Source organism: Scardinius erythrophthalmus (genome assembly GCF_964197995.2).
Source record: "Scardinius erythrophthalmus genome assembly, chromosome: 3".
In the NCBI taxonomy this organism is placed as follows: Eukaryota; Metazoa; Chordata; class Actinopteri; order Cypriniformes; family Leuciscidae; genus Scardinius; species Scardinius erythrophthalmus.
Window position 1 is genome coordinate 15,741,032 of NC_138223.1, and position 21,192 is coordinate 15,762,223.

Consider the following 21,192-nt stretch of genomic DNA (forward strand, 5'->3'; position numbering starts at 1 on the left):
TTTAAGTTTTCTTGACATTGTTTTGGTCAGTGTTTTTATATCTTTTAAGTGAACGAATTGTTCTCCTTAACTTCACTTGTGCACTCATCAATCATACCATCACATTAACCAAACAGACAATTTGGTTCATTTTTAAAACATTATGTATCTTTATCTTTATATATATTTGCATATACAGTCATGTGAAAAAGTAAGGACACCCTTTAGCATTTTATGGTTTTACTTATCAGAACATAAAAATCATCTGGTGTTGATGATTGAACATGATTGAACATGATTGAATCTAGTCAGATGAACAACAACAACAAATGACATATTACACCCGTGTCATTATTTAACAACAATAAAGCCAAAATGGAAAAGCCATGGGTAACAAACTAAGAACAACCTATGACTCAATTGCTTGTAAAGCCACTTTTAACAGCAATAAGCTGAAGGATTTGTTTTCTGTATGAAAGTACAGTATCTCTCGCATTGTTAGAGGAATTTTGGCCCGCTGTTCTTTACAGCGTTGCTTCAGTTCATTGAGGTTTGCGACATTTATTTATGCACAGCTCTCGTAAGGTCCCGCCACAGAATTTCAATCGGGTTGAGGTCTCTGGTCTTTGACTTGGTCAGTGCAACACCTTGATTCTTTTCATTTTCAGCCATTCTGTCGTGGATTTGCTAGTGTGCTTGGGATCATTGTCTTGTTGCTTGACCCAATTTCAGCCAAGCTTTAGCTGTCGGACAGATGGGCTCACATTTGACTCTAGAATACTGTAGTACTGTAATCTTACTGTAGAATAATGTACTACAAATTGTTTGGAAATGGCTGTATAACCCTTCTCGGAGTGATGGCAGCAACAATTGCTTCTCTAAGATCGTTGATGTCTTTCCTGCTTGGCATTGTGTTAACACACCTGACCTGAATGCCAAGGACCAGATTTATTTTTTAATGTCCAGATACATAAACCCATAGAATTTAATAGGGTGTCCTTTCTTTTTCACATGACTAGCATATAAACATTGCATATACATCTAAGAACAGGAAAATGAGGCTACAATTCACATGGGCTCACCAAAATTGGACAATAGAAGACTGGAAAAAAGTTGCCTGGTCTGATGAGTCTCGATTTCTGCTGCAACGTTCAGCATTTGGCTTAAACAACATGAAAGCATGGATCCATCCTGCCTTGTATCAATAGTTTAGGCTGGCTGGTGGTGTTAATGGTGTGAGGGGTGTTTTCTTGGCACACTTTGGGCCCCTAGCATTTGAGCATCGTTTAAACGCCATAGCCTACCTGAGTATTGTTGCTGACCATGTCCATCCCTTTATGACCATAGAATACCCATATTCTGATGGCTACATCCAGCAGAATAACGCACCATTTCACAAAGCTCAAATCATCTCAAACTGGTTTCTTGAACATGACAATGACTTCACTACAGGCTATACCAAACAGCTTCCACACCAGATCTCAATCCAAGAATAGAGGATCCTTTGGGATCCCAGCAAACACAGAATGTTGGCACAACGTACCCAACCTTCTAACAACGTTTCAACAACATAGCCAAAAGGTTGCTATACATTGTGGGGTGAAGGTTGTTACAGCGTTGTCACAATGTTGACATTAAACCACCGTTCAGGGCCCTTGTGCCTATCCCAGCAAAAACAGAATGTTGGCACAACTTTGCCAACCTTCTAACAACGTTTTATCAACATGGCCAAAAGGTTGCTATAAATACATTGTGTGGTGAAGGTTGTTACAGCGTTGTCACAATGTTGACATTAAACCACCGTTCAGGGCCATTGCTTGTGCCAACGGTGTCTGACAACCACTGGACTATGTACTCGTCACTGCCCTGAAGCGCGAAAATCAGACTTTTAAATTTCAACCGCCCGTTGGGCTCATTGTGTTGTCTCTTCTTCATCGACCAAGGATACGTGAGTATTGCGTTTTATTTACCTCAGCTAAATAAGATACGTAATTATTCAAACACAACCTACAACTTCATTTTCTACTGTGACTAATGTAGCCTCGCTGGTACTGTTTAGTTTTTCATTTCATTTGTCTGCTATTTAGTGTCATTCGTTTCTTTGCTCCTCTGGATTTGTGGATGTTTCCTGGACTGATTCCGTCCGGCTTTCGACTGTCTGCCATGTACAGAACCGGTTTTGTTCATTAAATGGTCTGGTCTTTGCTTTTTATGTTTTATTTATTATACTTAAAAGAAATTTGTATATTTATGTATTTAGTTGTTTTTTTTTTTCACAAATGTATGACTTTTGGAAGTGTAATTTATGCAGTTAGTTTTAATAGATAAAATAAAAGTTGAATTAACGTAACCTTCTGTCATTTTTACTCTTCAAAGTGTACACTTGTGCAGGTGTTGATTATAATTAGGCTAATTTACTGATAGCCCCATTAAATAATAATAAGGATAAACAATTTTTTTTTTAACTATATAATTAACATATGACTAATTAAAAATTAACCTCAAAACATAAAATGCTAAATGGGGGATATCTATGTAGCATAAAAACAAAAAATAGCCAGAACGTCATCTCTCAGTTGCTGAATGTCGCGCAACAAAGTTGCTACAGCCTGTCGTGTCTTACGTCCTAAACGTTGTTACAATGTTGCAAGCACGTAGACAGCGACGTTGCCATAGCAGAAATGCAACGTGTCACAGCGTAAATGTGTTTGCTGGGATGTGGTGGAACGAGAGATTCACATCATGTATGTGAAGCCAACAAAGTTTAGTATTAGTTCCTAATGATATACTTCACAATTATTTATGTTAACAATACTTTTTTGCATGTTACCATAGCCTAAAAAGACTCACATATGAAATGTCAACATCATTCATAAATAATGACAGTGTGAATTAGGACTTTATGACTGAATCAGGCACTTCAGTGTGTAGTATATGACTGACATGTGTTTTTATGTAGGCTATGCAAGTCAGTGCCAAAACTGGTCACCAACATTCTTCAAAATATCTTATTGCAGAAGGCAGAAAGTCATACAGGTATGAAACTGCACGAGGGTGAGTAAATGGTGACAGAATTTTCATATTTGGTAAACTCTATCCCTTTCAAAATTCACACGCGCGATCCTCATACACTCTCCAGTACAGTGGGTGGCGCGATGAGTGTTCTCATTCCCAGATATGAAGACGCGCCTGGGCAGCTGATGCGGTCTCCCCTGACCTGTCTTTATTATGTTTAACTCCATAGGCCAATGCCTCACCTTACTATCATGGGCAGTTTTTGCATGTATTTTTGGATGGTAACAGAGAACAAACCCGGACTCTCTGAAAACGCATGAGATAGACGTTGAAAGTAAGTATGTTTCAGTACTATGTGAGGCAACTGAGCTAGCAGCTAACAGAGTAGCATCTATCCTCCAACATAAACTAACGTTAGCTTAATTTATTAATTGTACCCTTTAAACAATCAGCTGCTATCAATTTGATCGCATCTGAATCGGTGTCTTTTTTTCTGTTAGCATATAAAATGTGTGTTTATAGGACACCCAGTTAATCTTGACATAAAAGTCGTTCTTTGTCTTATTTTGCAGTAACGTTACATGCGGATTTCTTGTGTTAACCTGACTTTATGTTTAAAAAATATGTAAATTACATTTTTGCAACAGACTAGAGTTTTGACCTCAAATGATTTATTTTGCTCTTCTCTGAATTAGTTTAACGGAAACTACCGATGATGGTCAGCGATGAGCAGATAACTTTACCACTTACAGAATTTACCATGGTTACCAACCATAGTACAGTTATTGTTACTACCATAACGGTGTTGGCAACTACCAGTTTTAAAACGTCGAAATTATACAAGATAGCAGATTCTGAAAGAGTCTTACGTTGATTGTTATGCGTTTAATAAGGTGGTCCCATTATAATGTATGATGGGCTTAATGTAGATTCACATTGTTTATTGTTTGTTTGCAAATAATAACCAAAAAGCACATGCAGTCAGGTTAGACAGTCTCACTTAATTAGTAGTTGTGGCAAATTGTTAAATTAATTGATTGCTTTATCTGCATCAGACACTTTTACATAATCAAACATGTCTGGTATACACCATCCGCATATACCTTTTCATTTCATTTCATTCATTTAGAACTCGTTATCATTTACTGTAGGACACTACTGTTATGGTTGTGTTTTTTCTCTTCTCCTTTTTAGTAGAATAAGGAGTGTGGTTAGTTAAACTAAATAATGTTGCAGTAAACCATTGGTTGTTTTGAGTCATTTGCTATTTACTGTATGATGTGGTTTGATCAGATTTAGTGTGTTTGCAACACAGGATAGGAAATAAGTTGGTGTTTGTTGCATGTAATTAGATTATTTGTTTTATTATTGTCTAATGTCGGTTTTTACTATATTGATTTATAATTTAATTCTTTATTTAATATTATTTTGAAGTATCTGTTTCCTTGCGTATTAACAATTATCATTTTCATTTTATATTATCTGTAGAAATGTCTGTAGAAAACCAATAATAAACCAATATGAATAAACCAAATCAAAAGGATTCCATGTTAATGTTTTTTTTTTCTTTCTTTCTACTCACTATTTGTGTTAGCACTTTAGTCCACAAACCCTTAAAAGTTTGATTCTGTATGATGGATTACATCTACACAGAAAAATTGTAGTTTAGAAACAATTTTCACTCAGAAATTGCTAGTAATATTTCACAAATATTTACAAAGAAATGGCAAGTAACACATTGAATTAAACGTGAAATTTTGACAAAAAGTCTAAAATAGCACTTGTGAAGCACTACAATAGTCGTGTTTTATTTACAACTTAAAAAATGTACTGTAACAATGTATTTACAGTGTAGTCTGTATTAGGTTTACTGCAATAATCGGTGTTGCCGGTGTTAAACGGTGTTTAGCTGCACACTGATAACATCAGCTGCCCACTGCGGAAAATCATCATTTTGATATTTATACTTTAGTAATAAAAATAATTTAGCTCAGTTAGAGAACAGACACTACCAACTGAACACATCTGCTCAATTCATATCAACAGTAGTCAGATTTCATTTAATCACATGACAAGAGTGAGGCGAGCAGTAAAATGTGCACGGGCATTCATAAGCGATTTAAAAGTGAGGTGGAAAAGAGGGAAAATCTCCCACTTCCCCCTCCCTCCCGGTTTTACCAGTGTTGTCACACGTCAGTTAACCTGTGGGAAAATTTCCTCACCGTCACATCCCTAGTCTGTATTGTTTGAGCATTAAATAGTTCCTCATCTTAACGTTCCTCTTCCTTATTTGTTTTCAGGTCATGGATTTCCCAGGGCACTTTGAGCAGATCTTCCAGCAGCTGAACTACCAGCGGCTGCATGGACAGCTGTGTGACTGTGTGATCATGGTAGGCAGCCGTCATTTCAAGGCCCACCGCGCCGTGCTTTCCGCCTGCAGTACGCATTTCAGAGCCCTGTTTACTGCTGCCGAGGGAGACGCCAGCACGAGGATGATCCACCTGGACTCCGAGGTGGTGACAGCTGAAGCATTTGCTGCTCTCATGGACATGATGTACACATCCACGCTGATGCTAGGAGAGAGTAATGTTATGGATGTCCTGTTGGCTGCTTCTCATCTGCATCTAAACGCTGTGGTGAAAGCCTGTAAACACTACCTTACGACTCGCACACTGCCCATGTCTCCTCCGGCAGACCGTGGTGGGCAGCATCACACTGAGCAGCAACAAGCAGCAGCGGCTGCGAACTCGCATCTCCAGCGCTCATTTCTGCTGCAACAGCTCGGTTTGAGCTTGGTCAGTTCTGCCCTGAGTGGGGCTGAAGATGGGGGAACAGGGACCGGGAGGAGAACGGGATCAGGGTGTGGTAGCGGGTTGGTGGATCAGCATGGTTCTCACCCGACACGCCGTTTCCTGAAGCGCAAACAGCCCATGACCCTGACCGCTCCTGAGCGGGGGAGGCCGCGCATCTCCTCACAGGTGGGGGTATCGGAGGGCCGAGAGGGTGGAGAGGAGCTTCTGTCTCCAGATTCCCACAGTAAGATGGTGGATGAGGTCGTCGCTGGGATCATTCCTGGGGATGGGGGAGGTTTACTAGAGCAAGATGAGTACAGAAGGGGACTGAACCATGAAGACATGCAACTTCCCAGCCAGTCAGATGGAGGCAGGGGAGCAGGACCGGAAAAAACGTTGCTGCTGCCCCGTAAAGAGGAGTACCCTGATGCGAGCCATCACCATAGCGAGGGGATAAAGATAAAGAATGGAGGTGAGGAAGAAGAGGAGCAACAGCACATGCAAGTCGTGGTGAAGAGTGAGCCGCTGAGTTCTCCCGAGGCTGTTGATGAGACTAGCGATGTTACCTCTCAGGCTGAAGGGAGTGACCAGGTAATTGCTTTTGATATTAAGCTTGTGGGACTGATTTTGTTACTGGATTTTAGGCACACATGAATTGTGTGGGTTTTTCCAAATTGTCCCTGCTAAGTTAGTATTTTGGTTCCTGAATTTCCCCATGAATCAAACTGCATGCCTTTTCATTTTAGAAAATTAATATTCATTGTAGATTTATAACCATGTTCAAAAAGGAAATGCTGTCACTTGTTTTGTTTTTCATATATTGTTCCTGAAAAAAAAACAAAAAAAAAACTATATATATATATATATATATATATATATATATATATATATATATATATATACACACACTTCCATTCAAATGTTTAAGGTCAGAAAGTTTTTTTTCTTTTTGAAAGAGTTGAATACCTTTTTTTAGTAAGCACACATTAAATTGATCAATAGTCACAGTAAAGACAAAGCTCAGACAAAAAATAACCAGCACTACTGTTTTCAGCATTGATAATAAGAAATGTTTCTTGAGCAGAAAATCAGCATATTAGAATGATTTATGAAGGAACATGTCACATTGAAGACTGAATCTGAACATTCAGCTTTGCCAATGCCATCACAAAAATAAATTGCATTTTAAAATGAATTAAAATACAAAATGGTTAATAATAACAATATTTTACAATATTATTGTTTTTGACTATTTTTGATTAAATTTACAATACATTTTGTTGTCAGATTTTTCGTGAACAAAAGAAGCAAAATTAATCACTTGTTCCATTTTATTCCTGCTTCAAAATATGTTATTGAGACAGTTATTGTTATTGACAGCTTAGTTGATATAAGCTTCTATGCATATTGCCTACATACAAAAATAGTTGCCAGGGGGTGTTACCAAGATGGACTTTGTAAATATTTTGTAAGTACTAGTACGTACTTTGTGAATATTTAGTATTAGTAAGTAGTTAGTACTTGGTAAGAATGTGATGTTTCCTCAGGTGGAGCCAGTTGGAGAAAAGCTGGAGCTGAGTCCGGAGGGCAGTGAGCGCAGCTTCTCTGATCCCCAGCCCAGCTCTGAGCTACTGATTAAAGGAAACAAGGGATTAGGAGCAGGAGAAGACAGAGGAAGAAGAGAGGAGCTCACCTGCAGTGAAGCTCTGGAGTCCTCCTCCGGATTGCATATCTCCAGTTTCCTCAGCACAAAGGCCTTTGCTGGCAGATTGGCGTCATCTAACCATACCCATAGTGTTGACAATGTTCCCAACACTACAACCGGAGAGTTTCAAGCAGACCACGATTCTGCTCGCTACTTCCTCCCTGCTGATTCCATCAACACTGCATCTTCCTCTCTGCATCTTCCAGGCGAGGCTCAGGTCTGCTCTGACTTGCAGCCAGAGTCCCTCTTTCTGCGGCCACTGCATGATGGAATGGCATCGTCCACTTCATTAACGGCGTCCCGTGGTGGATCTGTGGACCAGCTTGCGCTCGAGTTCCAGCGCAACATTTTGGGATTACAGACCTTCCCTCGTTCATCCAGGGGTGGCGCTGCAGGGTGCCACTCATACCGGCGCATCGCTCCCAAAGTTCCACCAGGAGGTGCTTTAACGCTTACGGATGGCCCTCAGCAACTTGACGTTGCTTCCTCGTCCTCTTCCTCCTCCTCAATGCTTCTCAATGGAGTAAACTTTGAGGGATCTGTCAATGTAGGTCAAAATGGTGGCAGCTCCAACTTGAACCCTCTACCCCAGTTGACAAGAGCCTCTGCAGATGTTCTGTCAAAGTGTAAAAAGGCGCTTTCCGAGCACAATGTGCTAGTGGTGGAAGGCGCCAGGAAGTATGCCTGCAAGATCTGCTGTAAGACGTTCCTCACTCTGACGGACTGCAAGAAACACATCAGAGTTCATACGGGAGAGCGCCCGTATGCCTGTCTGAAATGCGGCAAACGCTTTAGTCAGTCCAGTCACTTGTACAAGCACTCGAAAACAACCTGCTTACGATGGCAGAGCAGTGAAATGTCTAATGCCCTGCTCTAATTCATCACATTCACACGCACTCCAAAGACGCCATACAAGGATGACCGGCCACCAGTCAGTTTCTCTACTGTATGGGCAGACCTGTAAACCATAATCTCACATCCACCATTATAGTAGCTTTAGTATCTTTTTTTTTTTTTAAGTGTTTTTCAACACTGTTGTATGTTCTTAACATACTTTCAATTAGCATGCCATGAATGGTACAAATTAAATGGATAGCTCACCCCAAAATCTTGTTTCTGACCTGTCTTTCTTTCTTCTGCAGAACACAGATTTTTTTTTTTTTAAAGGTAGTGTGTATGAGTTTTTCTTTTTGGTCCATACAATAAATGTCAGTATGGTGTAATGTTTTAATTTTATGGACAAATATAGTTGAAGCGTTCTTCAAAATCTCATCTTTTGTGTTCGGCAGAAGAAAGTAAGTCATACAGGTTTAGTTCATTTTTTGTGTGTACTATCCCTTTAGGTTTCACTGTGATATGTTTTTAAAAGAATGGTGATGGAGAGGTCTGCTTCAAGCATTGCAAGCAGATGTCAGACAGAACCTTAGTAGCTGGATCATGATGATCAAAAGCTTTTTGAGTTTCAGTCCCTCTATGGAAGTTAGTGTTGTATTGTCAGCTGTCTTGTTGAGGTATTTTTGCTTCAGTGTACCTTTAGGCCAGTGGTTCTCAACCAGAGAGCTGGGACCCACTAGGTGAATTCGCAAACTTCCGGGGAACCCAAAGTCTTAAAATTATTTAAATTGAGTTACATTAACATAATCTTGACTTAAATGTTAAAGATACTTAAAATAAACATTAAACTTCATCATATTTTTTACTTTATTTTATTACTTTAGAAGTACATATCAGCTTTAATAGGTGGCCCTGTTGAAAATTGGTAAAAATATGAGAACTGCTGCTTAAGCTCTGTTCCAAAACCAAGCGAGCTGCCTGGCAGTAATGCAGTATCCTAACTGAAATGGAAGCTCACATTGGAACATAGGCAGTTGCTTTGTGCACCACACATAATGCTTAACATTACGGAGCTCCTAAGGTAGAGATGAGCAGCTCCGGTCCTGGAGGGCCACTGCCTTGCAGAGTTTAGCTCTATCTCTTATCAAACAAACCTGCCTGTAATTTTTTTAGTAATCCTGAAGACTTTGGTTAGATTTTTTTAAGGTATGTTTGATTGGGATGAAGGCGCTAAACTCTGCAGGGAACTGGCCTTTCAGGCCCACAGTTGCCCATCTCTACCTTAGGATCTCAGCAATGTAATGCAGTAAAGGACATGGTGATGGGGCAAAATTTGAGATGGGAGGGAAAAATATTTCATTGCTCATGAAACTCATTTTCTTGTAAAACGTTTGGATTTTCATGCGAAATTTTTAAATTCCCATTCATTTCCCAAACGAAACTTTCCATTTGCTTGCAAACTTACATTTCAGTGCTTTTGTGTCCACTAACGCAAAGTTTCTTGGACGAACAGAAACCTTTTGCAAGAGAATGCAGTTTTAGAACTGAAGACTTTTTGCATGGGCTAACGCAAAAGCACTGAAATATAATTTCTCCTTCCATTTAAATTTCCCCGTTAGGGGCTCTGTATAGCTTACGGTTGATTCTAATGGAGTTTGACGTCAAGTCCCTTTTAAGGAACGTCATTTCATTCGGCGGCTATATTTGGCAGCTATCAGCTTCGGGTATCCAAGACCAAGTTCTGTCTACTTGAATGGAGAAATCCTGGAACCTCAAAACTGATTGACCCTCTCACATTTAAATAACATAATTCAAATCTCTTATGAGCTGTCCAAATTCTTTATCTTATGCTTAAATGGTGCTAAAAAAGTAAAAAAAAAATGTCAGGTTGGTCCAACCAGTGCACATGTGCTGTCTTAAGCGTGTCTCAGGACACTGACTGTGGACTATATTCACTGGAGCTTCTAACAGCAGTTGCAGTGATGCGATGACTTTACCAAATGCTGATTGGCTGGGACTTTTTTTCCATCATAATTTGTGTTGCACTTTCTCCCATTCATAGTAGAGTGCATCATCTTGGTTTGTTGTTTAAATGTTGCTAAATAGTTTTTTTTTTAAATATTTTAATCAGTACTTTAAGTATATTTATAATCATGCACCATTTTGGATGCATTTTCTCCCCCAGTGAGCTTGGTGCAATGCATTCTGGTATTGCCTTCGTTGTGTGAGATACATGCGATTCAGCTTTAGAATTTGGCCAAAATCATCAGCCTTCACACTGAGAAACTGCCTTTAAAGCCTTACAATGCTGTCTAGATTGTAAGTTTGCTAGATTTTGGAACACAGCTAATATGTAGCAAATGGTTTATGAGATGTGTAGCCTACCAGAAACACTACTGGTACACTTTTACTGTTAAAAGGTCAAATAAAATGCCTTCTGTTATAAGGCAACAACAAGTAGGCTGTAAGAAGTAAAGCTTTAAGAAGCTGAAACAAGTAGGTGACCATAGGTGGAAATAAAGCAAAATTGATTAAGATCCTTGTTGCCCAGATCTCCCTAAACTAATAAACACCTAACTAATACTAACACCTTATGATTAAACACTATCTGGTGTTTTCTATGGACCACAGTCATTATGCGTAGAAACGTTTTGACTTATAGCACTGTGTATTTGTGCCTTTTTCTGTTGTATTTGGATGTTCTTATATTGATAAAGGCTGTGTATTGCATAGATGGACTTTCAGCCTGTTTCTGGTAAAGCTTAGATTGATGCCTCTGTGGCTCAAACTGCTATTAGTACTGAGAGAATAGTAGACTACAATGTTTATGGGTACACCATATTCGCTCAAGCACATGCTTGGTGATTAAATTCATATTGAAGAATTTGAGCAAAATCAAGTGGTAGCTATTAGTCAGGGTGTCACTTTAGAAAATGATATTAAAGGGGTCATGAACTGGCATTTTTTTTTTTGAGGTCATCTTATGACGTTCGCTTGGTTTTTACATTTAATAACATCAAAACGAATAAGTAATAGGCTATTTTCTAACCTGGTTTTGAGCCTAGCTCCTGAAACGCTCGGTTTTTATGGGCATGCCGCATTGAAGACTTGGAAGTAAACGCCCACTGCTATGATTGGATAACAGTTTTGCGTATTATAATGAGTTTCATGTAATGCGCGAATCGGTGGGCGGGGCTAAACAGGCAGTGTCGAAGTAGGCGTTGATCATCTTCTGCGGAGGCGGTGTTTGACGTCATAGTCTGTCGTTCGCTGTTCCTGGTGTCAATAAAAGCTTTTATTGGACTAACAAGGAGGTTTTCAGTTCTGAAACTTACAGGATATTCTTATTGTATGATGACCTCAAAAGCTCAAGCAAAATTTGATTTCTCAGTTCATCACCCCTTTAATACATTCAAGTGCCTCTTTTGACCTTCCAGTGCAGAAGAGAGAATGTTAGTGAAAGAAAATACAACTTTTATGTAAAAATTGCACCTTCAGTCTTTAAGGCTTTAATGTTTTATGGTTTGTGGAGTAAGTAATCATATAGAATTTTAAAAATGATCCGTAATTTGCTGTAAATGAAAATAGATGTTCAGTCATTGTATTAGTGGTTGTTTATGGGTACTGTTAGAGTTAATATTATATGATGGTCTTGTCTTAGTATTTTGTGTGAATTGTTGTCTTCTGTCATGTGTTTGATACTGTACTGAGAGGAGTTCTTAAATACTCAAACTAAGTATAACCGTTAAGATTTAAAAGCTGCTTTTATAAACACATTCCAACCTGTAAATAAGCTATCTTACTGTAGATTTTTTGCATTTTATTTATGCCATCTGTTATTTGACTATAGTGATGCCTTTGCTTTCATGGTAAATATTGCACCTATATGAAATCTTGTTTGATTGGATGAACTCAAAAGTTCTGAATATGGAAAATCATAACCTAACCCCTTATCGAAGACTGCACATTCATCTAAAACAAAATGGAGACGTTTAAGTCTATAAATTATTGTACTTTATTTTTTCGGATTATTGAAATTGTGTTTTTTGTTTGTTTTTGTTTTTTTACATGAAGGTTATAACCTGTGTTTATGAAACAGTTCTGTTACAACATTTCTAGTATAGCCTAATCAACAAAATATACTTGGGATATCAGAAATTCAATGCCTGTTTAAAGTAAACTCAATTTACACATTAATCATCACAAAGCAGATGACCTTAAATGTATCCACATATCATGTGTTAACTGTTACAGAAGTCATAGAGGACTGTTTCTTTAAATGAACTGAATCACAGTGAAAGTTTCAGATCTAGAGATGCCAAAAGTGAAGGGATTTATGTAAGTTTGTGTAATGGCTATTAATCACAAGTTGTTAGAGCACTCCTTTTTTTTCTACTGTTTAAAAAAGAAAGAATTAAATAAATAAAATCATGAAGAATGCTAGACCTCTTTTTATTAATGTGTTTGTTTTTGTCCAGTTTGAAAAGGGAAGACTTAGAGTTCTAAACTTGCATGGACCTTCTGAGTTTGCTCTTTGTAGATCATTGATCTCAGACTGTGAACCTTGTCTGTGTACTCACAAACACTGGGCTTTTGATGTTAGAAAACAAATGCACCAGCATTGTTGTTCTTTTAAAGGAATAGTTGACGAAAATGACGTGTATGTACAGTATGTATATATATATTTCTAGTATAGAAAATAGCTGTGAAGATTTAGATTGTGTATGTACACATATAGACATACTGTACATATGTGTGTATACACACACACACACACACACATATATATAGGTAAATATGTTTATATTTAATTTTGATGCTCATTTTCTGTTTTTTTTATTTATTTTTTTACATTTAACGCAATAGATCAACACTAATATTCAATACAGTTAAACCTAGTCTTCAGCAAATCTCAAAATGAATATGCATTTTTTTTTGTACTGTACCTCAAAGTTGTGATGCCAAAAATTCACTCAAGCATTTAAAATAATTACATTTATTTTATTTTTAATTCACTTAGACAAAATAATATAGAATATTAATATAGGCCATTTATCGGTTCTTATTAATTATTTATGAAAGTAATTAATTTGGAGCTGTGGTCACTGTGAACTCTTGTGTAGAAAAGAGCTATGTGAAGATTTTTCACAAATTCTCTTTTTCCGTGCCATGGAAAAACGACAGCATGCAGGTTTGGAACAACAGGAAGGTGAGTAAATAAAGACATAATTTTCATTGCGAAAAGAACTATTCCCTTAACTAGTTCTACGACGTCTCGTTCTACAGTATAAGTTCTTTAGGCATGGGTTCTCCTCTGAGTCCGGCCAGCAGGTTATTGGCAGCAAGAGCAGACATGGAGTTTCGTGTCGTATAGGAAGCACTGGCAATGTGGGGAAGAATGACTGCAAATACAAACATAAACAGGATACTTTCAGAGAAGACCTGCATCAAATACTTCAATAAAATACATACATGCATGCTTACCACAGTTTTTGAGTGTGAAAAGAGGATGGTGTGTGGGCAGCGGTTCAGGTGTGGTCACATCCAGGCCGGCTCCAGCAATCAGACCGGTGGACAGGGCTTCATACAGATCCTCCTGATTGACCACTCCCCCTCTTTACAATAACAACAATCACAGTCATGCAGTCAAGGGCCTTGTTGACAATATGTTGCTGAGAGCATGGGTGTTACTTTTAAGTGAATGCTTAAAATTTCTAAAAACATGCATTTTGATGGGTTTTTTTTTTAGGTTAGTATTCCAAAAGTGGCAGTGATGTATGTCTTCATACAGGGTGCATTAAAGGCACACTATGCAGTTTCCGTTTTTCTCAAACAGCGACCACTAGTCGCTGTGGAGTACTTGTATTTAACGTTACTGTCGTAAATACCACTCACGCAGAGCCGTATCTGCACTCTTCCGACCGCGCTTTCTTCGTCGACTCTGCCATGATTCTCGCGAGATTAGGCGGGGCGCCACCTCTCAAACTTCCATTGGTTTTGCCAGCGGCACTTCCGAGTCTTAAAGCAACAACATGGAACTTTTCCTCTGCGGTCGCCCTACAGGTTGGAAGCGGAATTGTCCATTACCGCTGTCGTAAAATGATTTACGGTTACTGTATATGAAGCATGCAGGTTTTTTTCATATGGGCAATGATAATATTATTAATCTTCCCCCTTTCATAATTTTTACGTTTAGTAGACTAAACATTTTAACTCAAACATTTGCGATTTGCATGTCGATTGCAATGCTCAAATCTGAACGAGAATGATAGCGATAGCATCCTAACCATCTAAAACTACCATGTTAGTGTTTACTAGCTACCAGATTGATAATTCGCTCATCTACTAGCTGATTCATGAAGATAAATAAATGGAGGACCAGATAGTTTCCGTAACGTAGCCAGGCAGACAACAGATTAGAAAAAATAAAGATAGTATGCAAGCAATTTACAGTTACTTACTAGTTCAACAGCATGACGGCCAAGTCAGCATCGGTCTGGTAACTCTCCTCCTCCATAAGCTAACGCCAGCGAGCAAACGCTCGACCAATATTGATCCTCGTCCTGCCTTTCAGTTTATCACTCTCCCTTTTCCTCTTCCGACTCTACTTCGACAAAACCTTGGACTTCATACGTTTCGCTGCTGCTTCAGCCATGACGAAAACAGACATACGAAAACAAACGCGCTGGTTGGCCACATTTGAGGAAGTGGTGGGCGAAGTGACGTATGCCGTAAAGCAGTTGAATTTTGTAGTTCTTTTTGAGCGCAGGTTACTACCCGCACCCCGAAGTTACATAGTGCCAGTAAAAGCGATACAGACCCCGTCAGGCTCTGGCAGACGTCTCATTCAACCTATTGTAAGTCGATGTACTATCACAAGGGTCTTGGAAATATATTATGAAGGTTGAAAAGTTACATGTTGTTACTTTAATGAACGGATCGTTCATGAATGACCCATCACTAGAAAGGATGTATTAGGATTACCTGCTTGTGTTGATGAAGATGGCGTTTTTCTTCATCTTGGAGAAGAGATTCCAATTGCAAATCCCATGAGTCTCTGGAGTCAGAGCACAGCATATGGCCAGGAAATCAGACTCCTTGGCCAGCTCATCTAAAGAGACTGATCACACACACACACACACACACACAGTTCATTTGTTTGCTCCCTAGTAACCCAAACTCTCACGAAGGTTCTGTGAAGGTTCTGAGATCTTCCCACCATATTCTGCCTCTATCATATTTGCGAGCTCAGGTCTCGGCTCCACATCTGTGTAGATGAACTTCTTCACCTTAAACGGCTTCAGACGCTCGGCGATAGCCACACCTATGCACACATACACACAACCTCAATTTAACCAACACCCTCAACTAATAAATGAAAATTGTATAAAGTCATAAGGCCACCCTATTCCTTACCAATCCTCCCAAGTCCCAATATGCCAACTGTGCTGTTTGCTAGTTCATGACCGCACAGCCATAAAGTTCTCCAAGTTCCCCAGCCGCCCCTAAACACAAGTATAAATCAATATGGATCAGTGCATGATTGACAAGCAAACGTGTGAGTGCTGTTAGTTTTAGTACGTTTTAGCCTCATGTGTGGCCTCAATGAGTCTTCTGGATGTAGCGAGTAACAGGGCAACAGTCAGTTCAGCCACAGCGTCAGTCAGCACCTCAGGAGTATATCCCACACGGATTCCCCTGGAAACACACAAGCCCACGTAAACAATGCTCGCTTCAAGAATTTCATCTCTAAATTTGACCTGCACAACTGACCTTTTCTTGAGTTCATCCAGAGAAAGATGATCAAAGCCCACTGACATGGTGCTGAGGACTTTTAGATTTGGGCCTGCATTATTGAGACACACACACGTCACTGAATTTGTCTGCTTTTGTCTCAACCTAATGATCATGCATTACAAGCTAACCTGCAGCGTCCAATAGCTGTGCGTCAATCTTCTCTGTGAGCACACACAGTATTCCGTCGCAACCTTTGACCTTTTTCAGCAGCTCCACTCGGGGCACAGGGTCATCAGAGTCCCACATCTCAAACTGCACTCTATATTGTGTGGGTAGAAGGTTATGATCAGTGAGAAAGTAAGAAGAGAGCAGTTCAATGATTTGCATATTTGGCTCGATTAAATCTCCATAAATTGATCAAAACAGGAAACATCATTGTAGCTACCCACAAATTCTCAAATCAAAGTTAAACAGACTGAAATGACAGATCGTCAAAAGATTTTTTCGACAAGATCGACTCTTGATTTTTGATTTATCGTTTTAAAATCTGTATAGAAATGAGAACAGATGACTAATGTTCAGAATGAGAATGCTCAGCCAGTCGGTCAAAAAAAGTTTTTCATTAACTTTTTCTCCTTTGGTTATCTTCAACTGAGCAGAGGTTCCAGTTGGCACATGTTAAACAAGCCTTTGGTTTGGAAAAAAATGTACCTTATTACTGCTTTAGTAGGCTAAACTTGGCTGTGTCCATGTATAGGCCTGCTATACACCTGTAAAACCTAACACTGAAAGTTACTAAACTAAATGAGTACATTTAACTTATTTTTTAAAAAAAGTTAGTTTAACTTGATAAAATATGTGATATTAACTCAAAAACTGCAATGTATTAAGCAGAACTTAAACCGAATAAGTTATGAATAACCTATTTGTTATTTTAGCTTTTAAATTTTATTTTTCAAGAAATTACTTTTGTATAATGAAATGAAATAAACACTTAAATAAATACATTTAAAGTTTTCAGCTTCATTCGAAGCCTACATTTAGGTCTTTTTACGGCGTTCTCCCTCACGCACCGGAAAACCCCGCGTATTTATTTCAATCTGCCCATCCCCCACAGCTCACACACGGAGTAACTCGGAACAGAATGGCGGCCATGAAGATATTTAACAGGTAAGCACAGCAAACTGTTTCGTCCTCTTTAGAGCACTTTTATACGTTTAACGTTGTATTGTCGTGACTCTTCATCTTAAGAAGACCGACTAGCTAAAGTAATGTACTTACTACTGTAGTATGCCATTTGTGTCACGTCAACGACAAGCCAACGCGACATTGCATTTACTCAGAATTTTTTTTTAAATCAGCGGCAGTAGTTGTACTGTGAGTACACGACAGTTTTGTCAGTGGAACAATAATTTATATGTGTGTGCGTTTTGTCACATTTTTACAGACAAGCGTGTCCCGCGCAATTTTGGATATTTATCAGTGAGGACGAGACTGACTCCAACCGTCATTCACACGGCAAAAACTAAAGAAATAGGTAACGTTAAAGCTCTTTTATTTGTTATGTTGTGAGTAAACCACAGATTCGTAAGTGGAAAATTAATCTTTTTTTTTTTTGTTGTTTTCTCATTTTAGCGTAGACAAACGTGTCCCGCGCAATTTTGGATATCGTGAGGACACTATCATCCATCTACCGACATTCACACGGCAAAAATTAAATAAAAAAGGTAATACAACCTGACCTATTTCTTCATTTATAATGTTGTGAGTAAGCTTAAGTTTTTTCAGTGGAAGATTAATTCATTTCTGTGTGTTTTCTCACATTTTTGCTTAGACAAAAGTGTGCCGAGCCATTTTGGATCATTATCAGTGATTGAGACTAGCAGCTACCATCCACCGACCGTCATTCACATGGCAACAACTACAGAAATAGGTAATACAAGCTGACTTATTCCTTTATTTATTATGCTGTGAGTAAACCAATTTTTTGACAGTGGAAAGCTAATTAATATTTTGTGTGTTTTCTCATTTTGGCATAGACAAACGTGTCCCTTGGGCCATTTTGGATATCGGTGAGGAGACTATCAACCACCGACCGTCATTCATACGAGAAAAAAAAGGTAGGCTAATACAAGCTGACATATTTCCTCATTTATAATGATGAGTAAACTACAGTTTTGTCAGTGTAAGAGTGATTAATATTTTTGTGTTTTCTCATGTATTTACATAGACAAACTTGTCCCGTGCAATTTAGGGTCTATATTAGTGAGGAGACTGCCTGACTATCTTCCACATCGACTGTCCTTCACGTGGCAAAAACTAAAGAAAAAGGTACTACAAGCTGACCTATTCTATTTATTATTCTGTGAGTAAATTACATTTTTGTCAGTGGAAAAAGTATTAATATTTTTTGTGTGTGTGTTTTGTTTTTTTTCTTCACAGTTCGGAATAGACGAACGTGTTCTGCGCATTTTTGGATCTATATCAGTGAGAAGACTGACTGACTATCCTCCGGCGACTGTCATTCACATGGCAAAAACTAAAGAAAAAGGTAATTTCCCAGGGAAAGCAAGAACTGAGAACTGATAAGAATGTAAAATGTGCAACTTGAAATGCAATGAAATGCAATGTAAGTCACTTTGGATAGAAGCGTCTGCCAAATGTGTAAATGTAATGTAATACAAGCTGAGATATAAAGGGTATGCACTGACATCACTTTCCTGCCAGAACACGCCCCCCTAGTCAGATTGAGTGGCTAAAGAGCTGCAGCGTGACTGGAGTTAACAGGGAAACTGAGAAAACTCGAGTAAAACAAAGGATTATCAGTTTAAATTAAAGGTTGGACTGGATATAGTGTTCCTAACAACTTATCAAAGATCCAGTGATCCATGGATATTGACATGCTATCAGGAATCCTGTTTTCTGACATTTTATATGTGCCTGGTTTCAACGATTATTTCATTCAATTTACAATTATTCAGAATATATGATGGTAAACAGGGCTCGAAATTAACTTTTTTTACTTGGTAGCACTGGTGCCCGCAACTTCAAAAATTCTATTCTAGCATTTATGCTGTGAGTAAACCAGTTTTGTCAGTGGAAGATTAATGTTTTTTTTTTGTTTGTTTGTTTTTTCACAGTTCGCCAGACAGAAGCCAGAGAGAAGTCCTGTGCAATTTTGTATTTTGGACAGTGAGGAGACTTACTGACCATCTTTCACAACATTCATCCCTGAGAACCTTTTGTAAAATAAATGATTTTTCAATAAATACTATTAATAACTGCATCCTTTTCTTTGACCATTTCTTTATACCAGGGTTCCTCAAACTCGGTCCTGGAGGGCCGTTGTCCTGCAGAGTTTAGCTCCAACACTGACCAGACACACCTGAGCAAGCTAATCAATGTCTTCAGGATCTCTAGAAACTCCCAGCTAGGTGCGTTTGATCAGGGTTGGAGCTAAACTGTGCAGGACAGTGGCCCTCCAGGACCGAGATTGAGGAACCCTGCTTTGTACCAATGTTTTTCCTTTGTCTTATAAAACTTTATTAATTTGAGTTTAATCAACTTAAATCATTTACGGCAATCGGTTTCCTAAAACCATTTGAGTAGCTATATAGTTGTTAAGACTTGATTAGATTTATTAAATGAACTCAAACCAGTTAGTTTAAATGGTTTAAATTACTTTAAAAGTTTAATGGAATGAACTTAAAATATTCAAGTTACATATACTCAAAATGATTGACTAAACCAACACTAAATTATGAGTGAATATGACTCAATATATATAAGTTCACAATACTCATATGTATTTATTTCTAAACTTAAATGGTTTGCCGCAATTAGTTTCCTCAATCGGTTTGAGTTGAGTTAACTTGTTGGGTTTTACAGTGTACATATAATGAATGAAATTATAAGGGTACAACTTTTTCAGTAACTCCGAATACGTGAATGGGTGTGAAAAGCACCTTCATGTTGGGTTCAAAGATACTCTCAAAAAGGCCACTCAAAAACACTTAAGTTGAGATTTCGTGGGCAAAAATGTCCATTTTCTATGGTTAATAGGTTAGCGATATAAGAAACACAGCTCACACAAAAGTCACTATCAAAACAAGTCGATTTCTGTTGGACCAACTTGAAACAGAGCGGTGCTTGTGAAGAGAATTCGACTTCAACCACGAAAAACAATGTTAAAGTGTAACCCGCACCTTTATTTTTTGATAATAGCTATTGGTAACACGTTACAATAAGGTCTAATTTGATATTTGTCAATGCATGAAGTAACATAAAAGCAATGAGCAATTCATACCATATTAACCTTTGTGAATGTTATTAAAAGTTCAAATACGTTCAAATTGATCTAAATTTAAATGTATTAGTAAATGTTGAATCTAACATTAATAAACACTGTAAAAGTATACTATTGTTTATTGTTAGCTTATGTTAACTAATATAGTTAACTAAATGAAACCTGACGTGCTGTGTTAGGCTGCCCATTTTAATCAGTCAAAAATCCATTTTTGACGTTGTTTTGCTCAATCAATAGGCGATTTAAAATGTTGTATTTATCAACTTTGGGGCCAGATTTTACGCAAACGATAACAGTGGAGTTAAAAACAGATTTTATATATGTGGTGAGTCTGACTGCTTCAACCTACTGTCCGGATTTGCGGAGAATGTCCAGTCCGTCCGGCGGCACCTTGCGCGTCACATAAACTTTGGGTAACGTGGACATCGCGCGATGAAATCCGGTGACGGTACACGGGACGATATTCCGCAGTCTCCCGAGCGCTGTTCTACTGCACCACATTACGAACAATGGCAATCAATGTAGAGATCTTTAGTAAAGGATGACAGAAGCTGGAAGCGGCAGCAAGTGCGGTGTGTGGACAGTTTAGGGGGAGGAAACCAATGGGTCATGTAGTAGCCTACCCCTCTCTCTCTCCACACAACACGAGCCGGGGAGCAAATATGTAAGATATGTTTTTTGTTTGTTTATTTGTTTTACATTCCAAAGTACCATAACTAATCACTAGCACATTGAATGTGTGTGTCTCAATTTCTGGTATCAATTGTAGGCTATTGATTTTGTTTCAGTCAATCATTAATCAGGGTCTCAAGCAAATAATGGGC

At 38.4% G+C, this 21,192-nt stretch overlaps 3 protein-coding genes across 4 annotated transcripts; 2 read left to right on the forward strand and 1 right to left on the reverse strand.

Annotated features, from left to right (window-relative positions):
- Positions 1–3,128: 3,128 nt before the first annotated feature.
- Positions 3,129–10,188, forward strand: zbtb5 (zinc finger and BTB domain containing 5). The gene is made up of 3 exons (XM_081361306.1): positions 3,129–3,328; positions 5,295–6,377; positions 7,334–10,188. Exons 2-3 carry the CDS (start codon positions 5,298–5,300, stop codon positions 8,366–8,368), a joined length of 2,115 nt encoding a protein of 704 aa, XP_081217432.1. The 5' UTR covers positions 3,129–3,328; positions 5,295–5,297; the 3' UTR covers positions 8,369–10,188.
- A 2,132-nt stretch (positions 10,189–12,320) lies between these two features.
- Positions 12,321–21,005, reverse strand: grhprb (glyoxylate reductase/hydroxypyruvate reductase b). The gene is made up of 9 exons (XM_081361307.1): positions 20,718–21,005; positions 16,251–16,381; positions 16,099–16,171; positions 15,907–16,023; positions 15,742–15,830; positions 15,545–15,649; positions 15,310–15,445; positions 13,810–13,940; positions 12,321–13,727 (listed from the first exon to the last, which is right to left on the reverse strand). Exons 1-9 carry the CDS (start codon positions 20,867–20,869, stop codon positions 13,606–13,608), a joined length of 1,056 nt encoding a protein of 351 aa, XP_081217433.1. The 5' UTR covers positions 20,870–21,005; the 3' UTR covers positions 12,321–13,605.
- Positions 17,179–19,347, forward strand: LOC308688326 (uncharacterized protein). Of its 2 annotated transcripts, none has more exons than XM_081361308.1 (8): positions 17,179–17,232; positions 17,510–17,599; positions 17,698–17,789; positions 17,897–17,995; positions 18,102–18,182; positions 18,293–18,393; positions 18,505–18,613; positions 19,203–19,347. In XM_081361308.1, the coding sequence occupies exons 4-8, from the start codon at positions 17,974–17,976 to the stop codon at positions 19,256–19,258; spliced, it is 369 nt and encodes a 122-aa protein (XP_081217434.1). In that variant the 5' UTR covers positions 17,179–17,232; positions 17,510–17,599; positions 17,698–17,789; positions 17,897–17,973; the 3' UTR covers positions 19,259–19,347. The 2 variants fall into 2 exon arrangements, with proteins under 2 accessions (XP_081217434.1, XP_081217435.1); XM_081361309.1 differs by having other exon boundaries at positions 18,317–18,393.
- Positions 21,006–21,192: the final 187 nt, after the last annotated feature.